The 18,137-nt window shown below is 38.0% G+C and overlaps 2 protein-coding genes across 4 annotated transcripts; both read left to right on the top strand.

The window, feature by feature from the left end:
• Positions 1 to 4,317: 4,317 nt before the first annotated feature.
• On the top strand, positions 4,318 to 6,260 carry LOC126600442 (uncharacterized). The gene is made up of 2 exons (XM_050267015.1): positions 4,318 to 4,408; positions 5,280 to 6,260. The coding sequence occupies exons 1-2, from the start codon at positions 4,361 to 4,363 to the stop codon at positions 5,820 to 5,822; spliced, it is 591 nt and encodes a 196-aa protein (XP_050122972.1). The 5' UTR covers positions 4,318 to 4,360; the 3' UTR covers positions 5,823 to 6,260.
• A 453-nt stretch (positions 6,261 to 6,713) lies between these two features.
• LOC126599525 (protein JOKA2-like) lies at positions 6,714 to 11,028 on the top strand. 3 transcript variants are annotated; one of them, XM_050265916.1, is made up of 9 exons: positions 6,716 to 7,016; positions 7,847 to 8,483; positions 8,592 to 8,726; positions 8,808 to 8,967; positions 9,063 to 9,186; positions 9,284 to 9,535; positions 9,714 to 9,863; positions 10,019 to 10,636; positions 10,727 to 11,028. In XM_050265916.1, the coding sequence occupies exons 1-9, from the start codon at positions 6,990 to 6,992 to the stop codon at positions 10,823 to 10,825; spliced, it is 2,202 nt and encodes a 733-aa protein (XP_050121873.1). In that variant the 5' UTR covers positions 6,716 to 6,989; the 3' UTR covers positions 10,826 to 11,028. The 3 variants fall into 3 exon arrangements, with proteins under 3 accessions (XP_050121871.1, XP_050121872.1, XP_050121873.1); XM_050265915.1 differs by having other exon boundaries at positions 6,715 to 7,016; positions 7,847 to 8,726; XM_050265914.1 differs by having other exon boundaries at positions 6,714 to 7,016; positions 7,847 to 8,967.
• The last annotated feature ends 7,109 nt before the right edge of the window (positions 11,029 to 18,137 follow it).

The following is an 18,137-nucleotide window of genomic DNA, read 5'->3' as shown; positions in this document are numbered from 1 at the left end:
GGGACGAAGCCAGAGATTTGTGTGAATGGGGGCATCCTCAAACAACAAAGTCATAATTAAAAAGCTTAAGAATTTACTAAACACAATACTTATATATTAATCCATAAAGTTTTTCATACAACAGTCCTTTACAATATCCCTCGACGCGTTTTCATGTTCTGAAAGCGTTGCATGACAACATCATTACCAATACCATCAAATATCTCTCTCTCTATAAAAATAACCATGTTATCATTCATCCATTGATCTCCCATCCGATTTCTCAATCGATTCTTCAGAATTTTCATGGCCGAAAATGCTCTTTCAACGGTTGCAGTAGCAACTGGAAGAGTTAGTGCTAATGTCACAAGCAAGTAAACCAGCGAATACACCTTGTGTTTCTTGCATTGAACCATTTTTTTTGCAAGATCTCCAATCTCTTTTAAACCTGAAAACTCAATGCTAGACCGCATATCCACAATGTAAGTCTCAAGTTGAATCTTAAGTATCACCAGCTCATTCATAGAGAAGTCTTTAGGATAAAATTGGGCAAGACGCAATAGCTTTTGGCTATCAAAAGCAGAGAAGGAGTCGGCTGGACATAAACATGCCAAACAAAGAAGTAACTCAGTGTTGGTCTCATTGAAACGATTATTTAGTTCTTGAAGCTGCCAATCCAAAACAACATAAAATATCCCAACACAATAGTGATGCATATTTGTGACTGCTTTTGCTTTTCGTTGCCCTCGCCTTCGAGAAAGAAACATATCATCCATATTAGGCACATCAATATCATGTTTAAGACAAAATTCTGAGACTTCATTGAGTAAAGAATCCCAACCATTTTTCCTCATTATCTCCAACCTTTGCTTACAAACTCCAACCAACTTCATAGCATTTACAATATCTTGATCCTTCCTTTGCAATGCTTGTGACAATTCATTGGTTATTCCAAGTATATCTTTCATCAAGTGTAGATTAAACACAAAATCAAATGATTGCATGGAATCCAATAAATTATTCGCTTCACATCTTTGTTGAGAGCTTACTCCATCATCTGCTATTACTTCAAGTACATCAAGTATGGATGAAAACATAGTCATTATACTTACTAAAGTACCCAAGTGTGAACCCCAACGTGTTTCTCCAGCACGTTTCAAAGTAGTTTCTTGATTTTTGCCTTTCCCACTTGTAAACTCATACCAATAAGCATACAAATTATTCAACAAATAAACATTTAATTCAACTAATCATTTGAATAAATGTATACCCATATTTATAGAATTCGTAATTTCATAATTTCATTCATCAATAATCATAGAATTCATCATATAAATAATCAATAAGTCAATAACCATCCATATTAGTGCATACCATATCCATATGATTCTATATTTCTATACCAATTAAACAAAAATTCGTCTTAAATAATTAATTAGGGTTAGGAATTATAGATTTAGGAATTAAAAAATTTACCTAAATATATATATATATGTTGTCGGCTAGAGACTAGAGAATGGCTGGCTGCTGGCATGGCTGGGAAGAGCAACTTTGCTCCAGAGAGCACCTGGACAGGAGAGCAACTTTCAAGGTATTGGTTTGGACTTTGGAGAAGACAAACAGAGCAGCACCAAGCTGCTCTGTGACAAAGGGCAACGAAAACAAAGGGAGTAAAAAAAAAAGAAATGGGAGTCTGGTCCCCCACTAATACTATAACATAACTTTTTTAGGAGACAAAAAAAAAAGAAATGGGAGTCTGGTCCCCCACTAATACTATAACATAACTTTTTTTTTTTTAAACATATACGAAACGACGCCGTTTCGTTTACATTTAAAAAAAAAAAATCAGATCAGGCTTCTGCAGAGGTTCGTTTTGCCTTTGGCCTGGTTTAGAAAGACCCAGATCGGAGGAACCAGAAAATTGCAGTGGGGGCTTTGCTGCTGCTCAAAATCGCAGTGGGGGCTTTGCTGCTGCAGAAACAGATGAGCATGCCAGCATCAGAAAAATCTCAGTGGGGGCATCCGCCCCCTCTAGGCCCATGGTAGCTCCGCCCTTGTTGATATTCACCCAAATTAGGTGGTGGATGGAGGGATTTGGCTTGCTTTCCAAGTCAATTCTTCTACGCCCTAAGCCTAGCATGATCACTATAAATATAGATCAAGAGGTGAGGATTAGAAGCATCTAAGAATAAGCCTCTGTCTAGGAATTTCTCCCTCACACCCTTATAAGTGGTGGTATTCGTGTTTTCTATCAAAGAAGGTTCGTAAGAATTAGATAGCAATCCAAAATTCGTCAATTCACTAATGTAACAACACATCGATTTATTTCATCTTACACACATCACAGTATGCATATTAGTATCACATATTATCTTACCACAGTGGAAGAAAATTAATTATATTTATGTACTTTGGAGCCGGTTTGATTGACCTCATTAATTCTCATTTTTCATAATGATTAACTATTTAACTTACTAACGCCTACTAAAAAAATTTACATTAATGTGACTTCTCTCCTTTTTCTTAATAACTGATTATTTAACCTACTAATGTTATCGCAAAAATTTACATTAATATCACTACAATGAATACCCATCGGAATTATAGAGATATTTTTCAAGTCAGTGTTGAATTTTTTTTGTTTCAGAAGTTTTCTAGTCTTGTTATTTTTAGTGAAGCCTTGTAACCCCAAAGTGAAATTCTGACATTGTAATAGTAAAGATTCAGAGGATAATGTCTACTCTTTTTTTTTTTTTTTTTTTTTGGAAAAGATAATGTATACTAAAGCAGCTGTAACAACATTGCTTAAGGTGAAGGGAAATGTACATCCATATGTGAGACCTTTTGAATTTTTTATATTTTTAGATTCTGCTTTCGCTATACAAGTATCCTTGTTTTTGTTAGCGTTTCTTGTTGGAAAATAGAAAAGCGGAAAGTATTATAAGATTGAGAAATTAGCGGATTATTTCTCCACCGCGATGCCGCGAGGCAAATAAAAAAGAAAACTTTAACGAAAAATTTCTGATACTGTTCACTTTAACGAAAAATCGCATTTTTACACTAAAAAATCAATCCTGATACTATTCACTTTACCCTTTATTTTGTCCTTATTGTTAAAATTCAAAGTTTTCAAGCCATTTTTATTAGTTTTCCTAAAAAAAATTCCAAAGCGCTTGATAGTGAAACACGCCAAATTCAGGGTATTGTTTTTACAACTTGTTACTATTCGCACGCCCCTAAACTCTAAACCTCATGGGTCTCCACTGCTTCTGCTGTGCCTTGTGCCTTCCTGAGAGCGTGAGTTTGGGCTGTGTTTCCCTGTGCCTAACCATTAATTTTATTTATTTTATGTGTTAAATTTATTTTTGTTAAATTTTAGTTTTTCTCATACCACAACACAAAACTATCATCTTCATGTTCTACAAAATGCATTTTCAGTGAAAATTTTCTTATAATCCATGTCAAAAAATTTGAAAACAAGGATATAAATCTAAACATAAATATAAAGGTATTTGAAGCTAAATAAAGTAACGTAGGAAGGAAAAAAAAAATTCAAAGGAAAAATTAAAAGGAAAAAAGAAAATAAAAATAGAAATAGAAAATGATACGATTGCTACGAAGCTAGTGGCTTTACCCAGGCAAAGTCACTAGCTTCATACCAATCCCTCATTTTCAATTTTCTTTTTCTTTTCTGTTTTTATTTTATTTTTATTTTTGGTAATTTTTCTTTTATTTATCTTACTACAACAACAAACTATCAATTTATATTCTTCAAAATATATTTTTTTGTACAAAATCTATTACAATTCATATTTAAATACTTGAAACCAACAATTTAAAACTTAAATTTAAAGATATTTGTCTATTTTTCAACCTTACAAATCAATAAAAAAATTAATTTCAAGACCTAATAAACAATAGGATCACGTATACCCAAAAATCTTGCAATATTGTCCTTAACTCCGATGTAGAATATTTCCTTGAACAAAAGCATTCTAATTTACTCCAAAAAATCATTAATTCGACCGAATCAATCTACATTTTCGAGGAATTTTAGAGGTCCTTGTTTTAATATTGTCACTCGTTTTCTCAACAACGCCCAACTCTACATATTCGAACAAAATAACGAGTATTTGTTGATAATATTATTTTTTTGCCGCCAAATATATACAAGAGGCTTAAATCGTTGACGCCATTGACGTCCAATACAATCTCTCCAAAAGTAGGAATTTTAATATTTTTTTGCCGCCCTGGTGTGAACCACCAAAAGTAGGAATTTTGAAAAGAAAAAGTCGGGGCCTCGCGAAGACTTGGAATCTTTAAAGTCTCTGTATCATCTTCTCCAACTTCATTCCTCTCCGAACGCTCCTTCTGTGGAGCTATGGCCTCCACCGCAGTCATCGACGTGCGATATTTCGGAACCTCTAAGGTAAGAATTTGATTTTGTTTGTTAGCTTTTGTTACTTTTTGTTTGGTTGCCGAGAAAGTTAGGGAGACGAGATGAGAATTGTAAGTAAAACAAAGAACTGATCTAGGGGGTGGTATGGATGTAAAAACTTCAGCATGTATCGTGACCTGCGATGCTGCACCTCTAGGTGGTAAGATGCATGTTGGAATTACGAAGTCTTATCCAACTAAGTAGGGTCGGTTGTATGAATTTTGCGCTTGGTTTTGAGTCAAGCTAGTCTTTCATTAGCTCCACGTACTCCAGTTCTTTCTTAAAGTCTTTGTCCAGTTCTTTCGAGGTCTTCTTCTACCTTTTTGTCGCACATAATCTTATTTTCTAATCGCAGCATATGTAGGTCTTCGTCTTATATGTCCAAATCACTTTAACTAATTTCTCTCATTTATCTTTAATTGCAGCCACTCCTACTTTACCTCGGATATCCTTGTTCCAAATCCATAAAAATTATGTGCAAATCCTTTTGCATGTTTCTATATCATCTCATCGGATAAACTGCCTCTATAGTCGAGTGCCCCGCATGAACCCAAATAGATTGCCTTAAGGACCAGTAATCCGTCTCTCTGAAATCTTCAGAGCATGTAGTTTCGGTGTTTCTAATCGAAAACAGTAAATAGATCGATAATTCTTTTTATCTCGGAAATACAAAACAACTTTTTTGAAAAATTTATCAATGGTGAAACGGGTTTATCTAACTAAAGCTGATTAGGTTGGTCATGAAATTTGGAAAATATTATTTGCAAATTTGTGTTCTGAATATTTGAGATTTCACGTTATGTTATGTTTTTGTTTGGTTGCTTTTGAATGCTTCTAACACCTCACTGGTTGTGTGCCAAAGGTTAAAGTTGGGGATAGAGTGAGGCATCTCAGAGCTCTTGTTGACAACAATGGCAAATTGGATCTCGACATGGGAGGTTTGCGGCAAGAAATTCGCATCCTTTGTAACCTCCCACCCGGTGCTGACATTACTCTAACGTACATTGATGAAGACTATGATGTAGTAACTCTTGTGGACGACAATGATCTGCGGGAAGCAATGAGGCAGCATCTGAAGTCCTTCAGGATCGATGTGCAGATGAACGATAATGACAAAGAAGACTGCCGTAAAAATTCAAGCTCCGAAAAATGTCACGTGACGGATGCTGAAAATGTGACAAGTGATGTGAGTAGTAGCAATGTGTTTGATGAATTCCATCTAGCAAATTACGATCACCATGTTAGTCCTTCTGTTAAACACTCTGAAGACGAATGTGGTATGATGTGCCATGCGAGCATTCGCTGTGGCGTCTGCAATGACAAGGTCGCGACGTTGTGGTTAGCGGCGTTAGCCCTCGTAGTGTCGGTTCGGTTATTATCACGGCGACATGGATCGGAGTGTTAAGTGCTGCTATACCTCCTTTGCATGAAGGGTTTATATTTTCAGCACCATTCATGTGGCAAATGAGCTTGTTTTTGTGTTCAACCAAATAAAGAGAGGCCTTGTTGCTTTGGCTTGTGCAGCAAATTTGAGTCTGCAGGCCAATTAACATATATAGCTTGTTTCTTCCGTTTTATTTCTTTGTGATATGAGTTAATTTTCTTCTCTCTTTTTTGTGAATTGTCAACGAGATGTTGGTTTTCGCAAATTCTCGTAATCACTTGAGTTTGTAGAGCAATTCGTGAAAATTACCATCGCATGTTTACTTACATTTGTCTTATGACTTGTTCCTTTTTATGATTTTTTGATTCATGGTTTTTTACGAGTATTAGGAATAGATGTTACAAAATGTACCATTTTACGTGTTACAATAAAGTTTAATGAATATATTTTACTTTTAAACACATGTTATAATATGAGTAAAATAATAACATTACGTGACCGTATTATAAGTATTTAAAAAAATATCTGATGTAATGCCACAATAGTTATATAAAAAAATGTACAAAATCTTTACCATTATCATCCAAATATTATCATTATTGTTTTTGCCTCATAATTCCATATTTACCAAATATGTCATTGGATCAACACTCCGATCACATGCAAGTAGTCTTTTACCATGGTAATAGAAATATGTTGAGCCTTTGCATGACGGTATAAGTTCAAATCTTATCGGTGATTAATCTAACATTTAGTATAACAAAATCTATCGTTTAAATAAAAAAAATAAAAATATAAACAAATAACGTACAGGTGGCAGTAGCAAACAGATCCACGTATGAGGTTCCACATTTTTTGAAGTGGATCTTCCAACCACAAAGAACGATCTTCCGCTTAATAAATCCGCGCACCTATCTTTGGCGAGAAGAAAACGAGAAGTCAATCTAATTTCTTATTCGCTAAGCCAAGAGCAATATATAAAACACACACAAACAACGTATTCTTCTCTGCGTTTCACAGAGAGAGAGAGAGGCGGTGATAGCGGCTGACGGGTACGCTTGGGGCTTGGGGTTCCGGCATAACATCCGATTTCTCGTTCCTGAGCGGTTCTGTAATTGTATAGGGTTAGGGTTTTACTATTGGTTCTCGGATTTTGGAGCACACTGGTTGGTTGTTTCTTCTGCAGCTATGGGGTCGTCGACCAAGGTCATCAAGGTGCGATCTTTGGGAAGTTTCGGTTTCGAATTTGAATTTTTTTTTAATTGGGTCTTTGGTTTTGGGCTGTTTGGTTGATGGGAAAGTTTTGGGGGAAGGAAAATGGGTTTTTAAATTTGACATGCGACTGAGCTGTTGAGTGAAATGGGGTTCTTGATTGATGGATTTATGTTTGGGTTTTGGTAATTGGGGAGGGTTTATGTGATGATAACTTTTGAATTTTGAGTTTTATGATGCATCGCGTCTTTATTTGATTGAATGTTTATTTCTGGGAAAGATTGTTCATTTTTTGGATAATCGGCGTATTAACATGGTTAATCTATCATCGGAGTATTACCATGGTTAATCTAGTTTTATGATCAATTTTGATTTTGTCATTTGCACTCAATTTGTGTTAACATTTTTTATTGTTGGGTTTCAAAAGATTTATTGATTTTCTTTATCTCTCTCTTGTAATACTGTTCTTGTTCGATGTATATGCTTATTAACCGTAATCCATTTCAGAATAATTTATCTGTGTTTGTTTTCTGTTCAAGGTTTACGTGGTTGCGTTATCAGGATAATAATTAGGTTTTGGGTTTTTACCAACCACACTAGATGTTGGCATCATATTATACAATTGTCAAACCCCTTAGACTTGTTATAGCTGTTGTGTTAATCTTAAAATATGAAAATTTCTTGAATTTTTGTAAATATTCTTGCTGGATAGCTGAATACGTAACTCTTTGTTAGTTATTTCAAGTCAGTCAACAGCGTGATGCAATCAATTTACATTCTATGCTCATTTGGTTACTTTCGTATGTACTAATATGCAACTGGTTGTCCTAAAGGTTCAATATGCGGAAACACTGAGGCGTTTCAATGCTAGTGTCAATGAGAACAATCAACTGGATCTTGACATGGTTGGATTGCGAGAAAAGATCTTGAGTCTTTTCAATCTCCGCCCTGATGCTGACATTACTATGACGTACATTGATGAAGATGGTGATGAAGTGACTCTTGTTGATGATGGTGATCTGCATGACACGATGAGGCAGAAGCTCAAATTCTTGAAGATATTTGTACAGATTAACAAGGATAAATCTGCCAAGTCAAGTGGAGGTTCTACTCCTTTGAGGTCCCCTCAAGGTCCACCTCCAGTACCAAATTTTGATGCTGGTGCGGCACTGAAGTCCCTGCCAGAGCCGTTTCAGGAATTTGCTTCTAAGTTTCCTCTTGAATTGGCTTCAAAAGCTGCATCATCCAGTCCGGTGTTTGCGGAGCTTGTTGACTGGTTTTCAAAGATGGGCCAAGCGTACTTGATTCCAGATGCCCAGGTTCAGACCGCAGGAGATTCAAGCAAGCAGAGCGGCGCCTCTGGGAGTCCCATTGCTCCATCAGCTGCTGGTAATTCAAATGATCTGAAGGGTGATGGCAAGTCAAAACCCATCTTAAAGTCTGCAGCTGAGGAATCAAGCACCAAAAAAGGTCAGGCAACGGATTCTGTGAATGTGACCAAGGATGTGGGGATGTCTGCTCCACCTCTTCATGCAACTGTTGATCTCAATTTCCTTCCTACTGATTCTAATCTATCAGGATCCACGCCTGTAAATGGTGCACCAGCTGGATCAAGTTTTCACACCAGTGAGGCAAGGAAGGAGTCTAAGGAGCTTCCCAATGGTCTTCTCAATATTCAAAAGAAACTTCACAGAAAGAAGCCTTTTGGTTGTGGTGCGTCAACAAGTTCAGCTTTCCTTGCAAGCCATATTAATGGTATGATTAGTAATCATTTTAACAAATGTTCACTTACAGGGACTCCCATTGCAAATGACTCAGCTACTCCTGCTGCCTCTCGGCGTATTCCTTTCAAAAGAAATCACTCCAAAGCGATGGGTGGAATGTTCCACACAGGTGTTCAGTGTGATGGCTGTGATTGTCATCCAATTGTTGGACCTCGATTCAAGTCAATAGTGTAAGAATGGAACTTATCAAATCTCTGATGCTAAGTTGGTAATGAAACTTGTTGAACTCTCAATATTGATGTTACTTTCTGTTTCTTTTCTGCAGGAAAGAAAATTATGACCTCTGTCAGATTTGTTTTGCAAGTAAGGGTAGTGCGACTGATTACATTAGGATTGACCGCCCTATCTCTTATCGTCATCCACAGCCCTTCAAGGGGTTGTATTTGCAAGTGTGTAGATCCCTTTGATACTTTTTTTTTTTTTCCTTAGATACCATATTTTATTTTTGTTATGAATTTGACCTTTCCTTTTCATCCTTAATGGCAGCCTCCATGGGTCGGCCCCCCAGTTATGCCAAAAATCTTGAGAGGTTTAAGTATGAACCCAGGCCACCCTAAGCTTGATAGCCACTTTGTATTGGATGTCAATGTAATGGATGGTACATTAATAGCCCCATCTACTCCATTTACCAAAATATGGCGGATGCGCAACAACGGTAGTATGGTGTGGCCTCAAGGAACAACACTTGTGTGGATTGGGGGTGACAGATTTAGCAATTCAGATTCAGTCGAGATAGAGGTGCCATGCTTTGACATTGTTCTGAAATTGTTTGAGTCATGTTTAATATTTACTTATTTGTTGCCCTTGCATATTTCCTGGGTTTTAGTTGACACTTTTATTCATTTTCGTTTTAGTTCTTTTATTAGTGTTTTTTTTTTTTTTTTTTGTCATTTTTTAATTTCATGATTCGTTATAGATTCCTGCGGATGGTGTGCCGGCTGAAAATGAACTCGATATTGCCGTTGATTTTACTGCCCCCGATTCACCTGGTCACTACATCTCACACTGGAGGATGGCAACCCCGTCTGGCCAAAAGTTTGGTCAACGTGTTTGGGTTCTGATCCAGGTATCTTCCTCATTACAAAGCAGATATAGTTGTGCTTTTTTTATGACCTCTATTTATTTTATTTTTTTGCATTCAGGTGTATGTTTTCTAGAACAACTTTACGCTCTAATGCCAGTAACTAGACAAAGCTTCTTATACTTTATTCCCTTGTGCAGGTTGATGCTTCCTTGAAGGATTCATTCTTTGAGAGCTTTCAAGGTCTGAACTTGAATTTGCCCCCAAAAGAATATGAAAAAATGGATGTGAACGTTCAACCAGCTGCTGTCAGTGACCTTCTCCAGCCTTCTGCTTCTACCCCACTCAAGGAACCGGTGAAGCCCGTGCCTACTGAACAGCCTGGACATGACCAGGAGCTCCACTTCCCCATCAACGATAGCTTGCTGGTTGGCCACAGTGCCTCTGCCTGTACTGAGCCACAGGGTCCTTCAACTGTGTCGTATCCCACTGTTGAGCCACAGGGTTCAACTGTGTCGTATCCCACTGTTGAGCCACAGGGTTCGACTGTGTCGTATCCCATGGTTGATATCTATGAATCAGCCCCACCCTCCCCCAAATCACCACCTGCTGTCAATGCACCGGCATCATCTGAAGGGACCAGTTCAAACAATGCTGTGGAAGATACCATGCTGAAGGAGCTCGAGGCGATGGGGTTTAAGCAGGTCAATTTGAACAAGGAGATTCTGCGTAGGAATGACTACAACCTGGAGCAGTCTGTCGAAGATCTCTGCGAGGTTTCGGACTGGGATCCTATCCTTGAGGAGCTGCAGGAAATGGTAAGTTGCACAACCCGGCCTTGTCTAAATCTTGCCGGATAGTTCATCACCAAATTTTTGGTGTTTTCTGAGTAAGAAGGCTTTGTGCAGGGTTTCTGTGATACCGAAATGAACAAGAAGCTGCTGGTGAAGAACAATGGAAGCATCAAGCGTGTGGTTATGGATCTGATCAACGGGGAGCCGCTTTAGATGGAAGACAACTACTTATAATCCCTGTTAATATATGTGTGTGTTTGTGTCCGGAATAATGGACTGGCATTTTGCCATTTGCAATATGATGCTTTGATTGCTTTTGGGGACCATGTGCATTGCATTCTTAGTATATAATTATTTATAAAGTAAATTGGTACTGATATCTAAGTTATGGATTTAATATAATCTCAAGTTATGTATTCCTATCTCCCTTCCCCTTTAATTTCTATATTTTTGGATGTCCCGCACCCGCATGACTTTCTTAATAGTTACGTAAGATGCAGACACCAATATGGCAGTATCTCAAACCGATGAATCGTCATGGTGCAGGATAGGCTTGAGATACAGTCGTTCCAGCATTCCAGTTGTAAGACCAATGTCGGTGCTTTTGAAAATAAGGAAAATTAATGAAAATTGTTTGAAAACTTTGAGTTTTAACGATAAGGACAAAAATAAAGAGTAAAATAAATAGTATCAAGATTGATTTTTTGTGTGTAAAAATGTGGTTTTTCGTTAAAATAAACAGTACCATAAGTTTTTCGTTAAAATTACTTTGAAAATAAGGTGGACTTGGCAAGTTTGCACGGCAAATTGGACAGTTGAAGCGACTTATCTTGTAACGTTTATTTTATTTTTTTGGTAATCTAGATATAGCATTATCCGGGCAAAGATGCCACAGTTTAACAGGAAGGCCTACACAAAAGCAAACAGCCAACCACAAAGACTAGAAAAAGGTAGAGCAAGGAGGTTACAAGAAATCCGGACGCCACACCAAGTGCTAAAGCGTCATTCCTCGCACTACCATAACTAACTAATGGGGACAAAGAAGACCGTCATTGCACAAAACATGAATAAGGGAAAATGGGGGTCTGTCGACCCAAATAAGATCATATACTTCTTTACAACATTGCAAAGCCAAAATATCCGTTGCCGCTGATCTTGAACCCCAAGACCAACGACACTCTTGAAAGGCCCCCCCCCCCCCCCAAAAAAAATACACAACACACTACCGCATTTCGCAATAAAAGGAAAAGCTTCCCAGCTGTCGACCTAAACGTTTATTTAGTCAATGACTGAAACGTTGCAAGTGATTTGGCAGAGAAAGGACAAAGACTTTTTGCTGCCTTGTTTGCTCGTTTAGCAACATGTCACCTCTCCTTTCCCACCGTTCGCCTCTCGGCTTTTTAACTGCCCCCCACAACCCTCCCTTTTCTTGCCACATTTTTTCCTTCTTTCTGAGGTGGTCTCATTATAAGTCCCTTCTGAAAATGAAACACTGCTCGACTCCTTACATATAACGGGTCAATGTTTGTTACTTAGTTTAGACTGTATAGAACACTGATCGAATTCAGTCTGAGTTCAGATGGCTACCAAAAAAATTTAGAATTATCTGAAGTCGGCTGAGGAGGTTAGATGACTAGCTGTGATTGAAGTGAAAGTACAAGTAGAAGAAAGGTAGTCAGTTTCCGTGTGCTCTTGATTAGTTTATGGCTCCCACGCGCTCAAGGTAAGTTGACGATTGACTTTGTAAACTTTATTTTTGGTAAATTAATAGCGTAAACTTTCTAATTAGTCAATTGACCTCTTACTGTTAGATTCCAACCAATTTGTTGTTAGAGCAACTCCAACATTGCAAAGGTTCCCTAGGGTAAGTCACTATTGAATAGCCTTCAATGAACAGTAATTGTATTTTGCATCTCCACCCCTACAGTGAATAGTCATGGTAATAGGCAATAAAATATTAGTATTTTTTATTTTATAAATTAATACAAAATAATTTTATTTTTAATTTCGGATAGAATTTGTAATCGTTCTCGTTGTGCTATATGTTATTATCCGAGAAGACAATTTTTGGTGATAGATTTCGATAAGATATTTATCCAATCGTTTCATTTTCAGAATCATTGAGAATAGATTTCCAATAAGATTTTTAACCAATCACGTCGCGTCATGTGTCACAATCAGTTTACAATCTTTGAGGATATATTTCGATCATATTTTTAACAAATGACGGCATGCCGCGTGACATTATCTACAACCTAATCCTTTCTTTTTCCTCCATATAACCCACCATCCATCCTAAGAAATCACACACCAAAATCAAAATCTCTATCATTATTCATAGTTTATGCTTTCTTCTTACAATGTCTTCTTCAAGGATGTTGTGGGAAATCGATAAGCAAGAGAAAGAATTGTTTAAGCAAGGGGAATAAATGTTCAATCTCCAGGTGGGTGAACATGTGATGGAAGAGGAAGAGGATGAGGAGCGTAGAAGGAGAGATGATGAAGCAAGAAGCCAAAGAGCCTCACATTCATGTCGAGTCATCCAAGTTGTGGCTCAGATCTCCAGGCCCAGTCGTTCTGCAAACCTTGATAGAAGCAGGCAATGACAAGATACGGATCTCTTGGACAATTATTTTGTTCGTAATAGTGCATTCCCTGATACGTACTTTATACGTCGTTTTAGAATAGAATGACATTTGTTCAACAAAATCATGATTGCAAGCAATCATGATTCTTACTTTGTGTAAAAGAAGAATGCTTTTGGTGTTATGGGTCTCCTTCCGGAGTAAAAAATTACTGATGCCTTGTGGATGCTTGCATATGGAACATCTGCAGACCAAGTGGATGAGATAGCGAGTATGGGGAAATAAACCATTCTTGAGTCCTTGATGAGGTTTTGCTCTGCAATCGAATCTATCTACACTGCAGAATACCTCTGGAGACCTACTGAGACGGACTTGCAAAGGCTTCTGAAGAAGGCTGAGATGCAAGGTTTTTCTGGGATGATTGGAAGCATCGACTGTATGCACTGGATCTGGAAAAGCTGTCCAAGTGCATGGTAATGAGCTTATGGGGATAGAAATGGAGCAAAAAGTATCATTTTAGAGGCAGTGACATCATTTGATACATGGATTTAACATGCTTTTTTCGGTGATCCGGTGGCTCAAAATGACCTCAATGTCTTTGCCCAATCCCTAGTGTTCAAAGATGTCCTGCAAGGAAAAGCACCAAGAGTCACGTACTGGGTCAACAGACGTAAATACCACGGGCCATACGACCTAGCAGACGACATTTACCCAATGTGGTCATCGTTTGTCAAAATAGTGTCATGTCCGTGAAGTGCAAAGGAAAAATACTTTGCAAGCTGTTAATAGGGATGTAGGAATGATGTGTAGCGTTGTTTTGGTATCTTCCAAGCTCGTTAGGCGATTGTCAGTGGTGCTACCAGAATGTTTGATTTAGAGTCGCTTCGATCCATCATGATGACGTGCATCATTATTCACAACATGATTGTGGAAGATAAGTACGATTATGATGTCGTTGATGAATATGAGCCAAACACGATGAACACTTTCAGAACACAAATATATTGTGCTTATGACGCCACCGAAGAACCCGTGCAACACGAGCCATTACAAAGGGATGGACGTTACAATGAAAGGCTCATTCAATGATACACTGCACTTCAGGACCCATATATGCACAATACCCGGCAAATTAACTTGATAAAGCACCAGTGGGAATTGAAACAAGCTGAAAAAACTTAAGTTTATTTAGTGTGTTTGTTTTTATTTGGTGTGTTTTTTAAGTTCATTTAGTGAGCTTTTTTTTTTATTTTTAAATTTGGTGTGTTTGTAATTTTATTTGGTATGTTTATGTAATTTTATTTGGTGTGTTTATGTCCTTTAAATAAAGATTTTCTTAGTTCAAATAGATTACCAAATTAAATAAATATACTCTTAGTTTAAATAAATTACCAAATTAAATAAATATACTCTTAGTTTGAATAAAGTACTAAATTCAATAAATTGGAAACAACATAAAGTACTATATTCAATAAATAAGAAATTACAACCCAAAGTGATTGAAAAATTATGGGCTACGATTAAAAACAAATTCCCTAGTCCTTCGTGAATGGAATCATCACCTAACCAATTTGTGGTGCTAGGATCATCTCCTCTTGTGGTGCTAGGACCATCTCCTCTTGCTCTCGCTTCCCTTGCACGCCTCATTCGCACTAAGCCCGCTTTCTCCGAATTCCAAAAATATTTAGAATTCGATGACTTCCCTCTACAGGCTCCTTTATAATGTCACGATCATGTTGAGCCATTCTTTCTTCTTTAAGCTCTTCCCTTTCTTGCCTAAGTAGCTCTCTTTCTCTCTCATTAGCTTGAAATAATATTTCAGTAGCTGAAGCTTTTGCCTCCTATCTAGCCTTATCAGTCTCAAATTTAACCATTTCCCGCGCCAAAGTCAATTCACCTTGGCGAGCAAGTTCTTCCATATATTTTTCATAATCATTCTTGGAAGCACTTCATTTTCTCTTTGAAGCCTTCTTACCTGGAGGCCTAATTGGATATCGGGTCGACCCCGACGCTTGTTCAGGGGGCGTTTCCGGCACTTCTTCTGTTTTGGTTTCATGAACATGCGAGTCATGAACAGGCGTAGAGTGTAGAGGGGTGCTGTTCATGACAACTTCTGGACCGATAAGCACAACTCTGAATTTAGGACAATCTTTGACAATATTCCAACATTCCCACCGGGTGAATGATTTGTTTTTGTTTTTGGTTTTGGTTTTGACATTATACCAAGCTTGTGCTTGAAATGTCTACACAATGCGGGAGAAGAAATAATTATAATCAAAGTAGCTAATATCACATCCTGACCCGAGCCCCCACCACATCCTGGGCTCGACTTCACCGTAGCACGATATTGTCCGCTTTGGGCCTCGACCACGCCCTCACGGTTTTGTTTCTGGGAACTCACACGAGAACTTCTCAGTGGGTCACCCATCCTAGGAATGCTCTTGCCCAAACTCGCTTAACTTCGGAGTTACGATGGAACCCAAAGCCATTGAGCTCCCAAAAAGCCTCGTGCTAGGTAGAGATGAGAATATACATATAAAGCTTACATGATCCATTCCCTTGGGCGATGTGGGATCTAACAATCTACCCCACCTTAGGGGCCCAACATCCTTGTCGGCACACTTCCGGCCAGAGATTGGCTCTGATAGCTAATCTAAATTTGGGTATAGTATAAACAAATAAATAATATATTGTTACCTGATCCACTAAATTTTCCCCACTTTGAAGATTAGAACTAGTTTTTGCCAAGGCGTCCCTCCAAAGACTAAACGATTGGCTGAGTATTCTCCAATGACCGGACATCGATTCTTTGATTATTTTCCCACCAATTTTCTCAAGATAATTGGTATGAATAAGACTCCACATTTCTCGCAACAACATCTCATTACCCGTAATCGGATCATGAGTAACTTCAACCTAACTAGAACACAACGTAACATCTTCAATAAGCGTCTAATTCGTACTTGCATCATTAGTCATTTTGTTGGAAACCAATTGGATTGAAACTTTGAGAGAAAGATTGAAATATGGATGAAAGTATTTGAGAAAATATGAAATTGTGGTTGAAACTTTGAGAAAATATGAAATTTGGATTGAAACTTTGAGAGAAAGATTGAAATGTAGTTGAAAGTATTTGAGAAAATATGAAATTGTGGTGTAAGGTAGAAGATAATGAGAAGGTATTTATAAAAAAGTAAAATCAATTTTTTTTTAAATTCAGATTTTTTATTACCTTAATTAATTTCTGCCGTTGGATTAAAAAAAATTGAAATCCAACTGTAGACATCGAAATTTCGGTGAAATAAATGTTAACCAATAGTTACAATTTCAACGCTCACGTGTCACATAAATTTTACATGTAGCGTATGACTAAAAGAAAAATCAAAATAAATCGAAAAAGTCATCAAATAGGACACATGTCAACACCTGGCAGAAACGATTTATTTCATCTGCATATTATATTCAAAATTAGGCATTGGAAAATTCTATAAATAGGAAGCCATTTCATTCATTTTGGGGAACCAATTCAAAACCAATTCATATGACACCAAAACCTTGAAGCTCTGAAGCTCTAAAACTCCGAAGCTCTCAAGCATCCAGGTTCCCGAAGAATCAAGAAAGCCCTCTTCGTTCTTCGTTCATCGTTCTTCCAAGATCAAGCCCCGACGGCCCTTGGATCAACAATCATCCACCAATTCAAGATTAAGCCCCAAAGGCCCTTGAAGAACTTCCACCAATTCAAGATCAAGCCCCGCCGGCCCTTGAAGAAAGTGTTCATCGTTCATCATCCGTTCATCCTAAGATCAAGCCCCAACGGCCCCTTTGGATCAACAACGTCGACAAATCCACACATCCAACCGTCCTTCAAGATCAAAGCCCAAAAACCTTTGAAGGTCAATTCATCACCGTTATTCAAGATAAAGCCCAAAAGCCCTTGAAGATCCGTCAATTGTTGTTCTTCAAGATCAAGCCCAAAAGCCCTTGAAAATCCGTTCATCACCGTTATTCAAGATCAAGCCTCAACGACCCTTGAAGAAACGCTCATCCTCAAGATCAAGCCCCAACGACTCCTTGAAGATCCGCTCAAATCCACCTTCAAGATCAAGCCCACGGCCCTTGAAGAACATTCATCCTTAGATCAAGCCCAACGGCCCTTTGGATCAATCGCACATCCACAAATCAACACCTTACAGAGATCGAATCAGATGATCAAATTTGAGAGAGATTGAAACCCAAAATCATCAAATACAAATATTATTTTGTACACGTTGTTCTTGTCTCTTTCGTTTCAGGAAAAATTCGTGTTTACACCAACCCTCCAGAATGTGCCACGTGGCACAACGATAACTTTTCAGATTTTTTTAATGTTAATTCTTTTTTTTTTAATTTATAAAGGCGAATAACGTGGATCGTTGATCTCAAATCCAATGGCTGATATTTTAGAAAGTTTCAAATTTTTTTTTACCGTTGGAAATCCAATGGTCCATAACAAGTAATCGTTGAAATCCAACGAACGAGAAAAAGCTATGTGGCCACCAACGGTAACATTTGGTCGTCTGCATCGCGGGCCCCAGGCTTCTGAAATGTTGTCGGGACTCGCCCTCATGCGCGTGTGTTGTGCACGCGCCTGACGCAAAAATAATAAAATAGTGGCTGACGCCACCCTTACGTCAGCATTGCATCATTTGGCCCTCGGGCTCTCGAGTCATCGATTCGAGCTGGGCTTCTCACTCGGCCCCCCCTGCCTGCCCAATTGCCCTCTAGGCTGGAGCTTGTAGATCTGGCTATTGGGTTGGTGACGTTGCCGGTCCATCAGGCTAATTGTCCTGGTGGAGTTGCTCTTAAGTCTTAATACATCCATGTATCAGCTAGAGATATCAATTAAAATATGGCATGTATATTTAATTATTTAGTTGGTTGTCCTAGGTGACATGTAAGAA

Source organism: Malus sylvestris, chromosome 14, assembly GCF_916048215.2.
Source record: "Malus sylvestris chromosome 14, drMalSylv7.2, whole genome shotgun sequence".
In the NCBI taxonomy this organism is placed as follows: Eukaryota; Viridiplantae; Streptophyta; class Magnoliopsida; order Rosales; family Rosaceae; genus Malus; species Malus sylvestris.
Note: the sequence above shows the minus strand (reverse complement) of the source record. Positions and strands in the feature narration are given on the sequence as shown.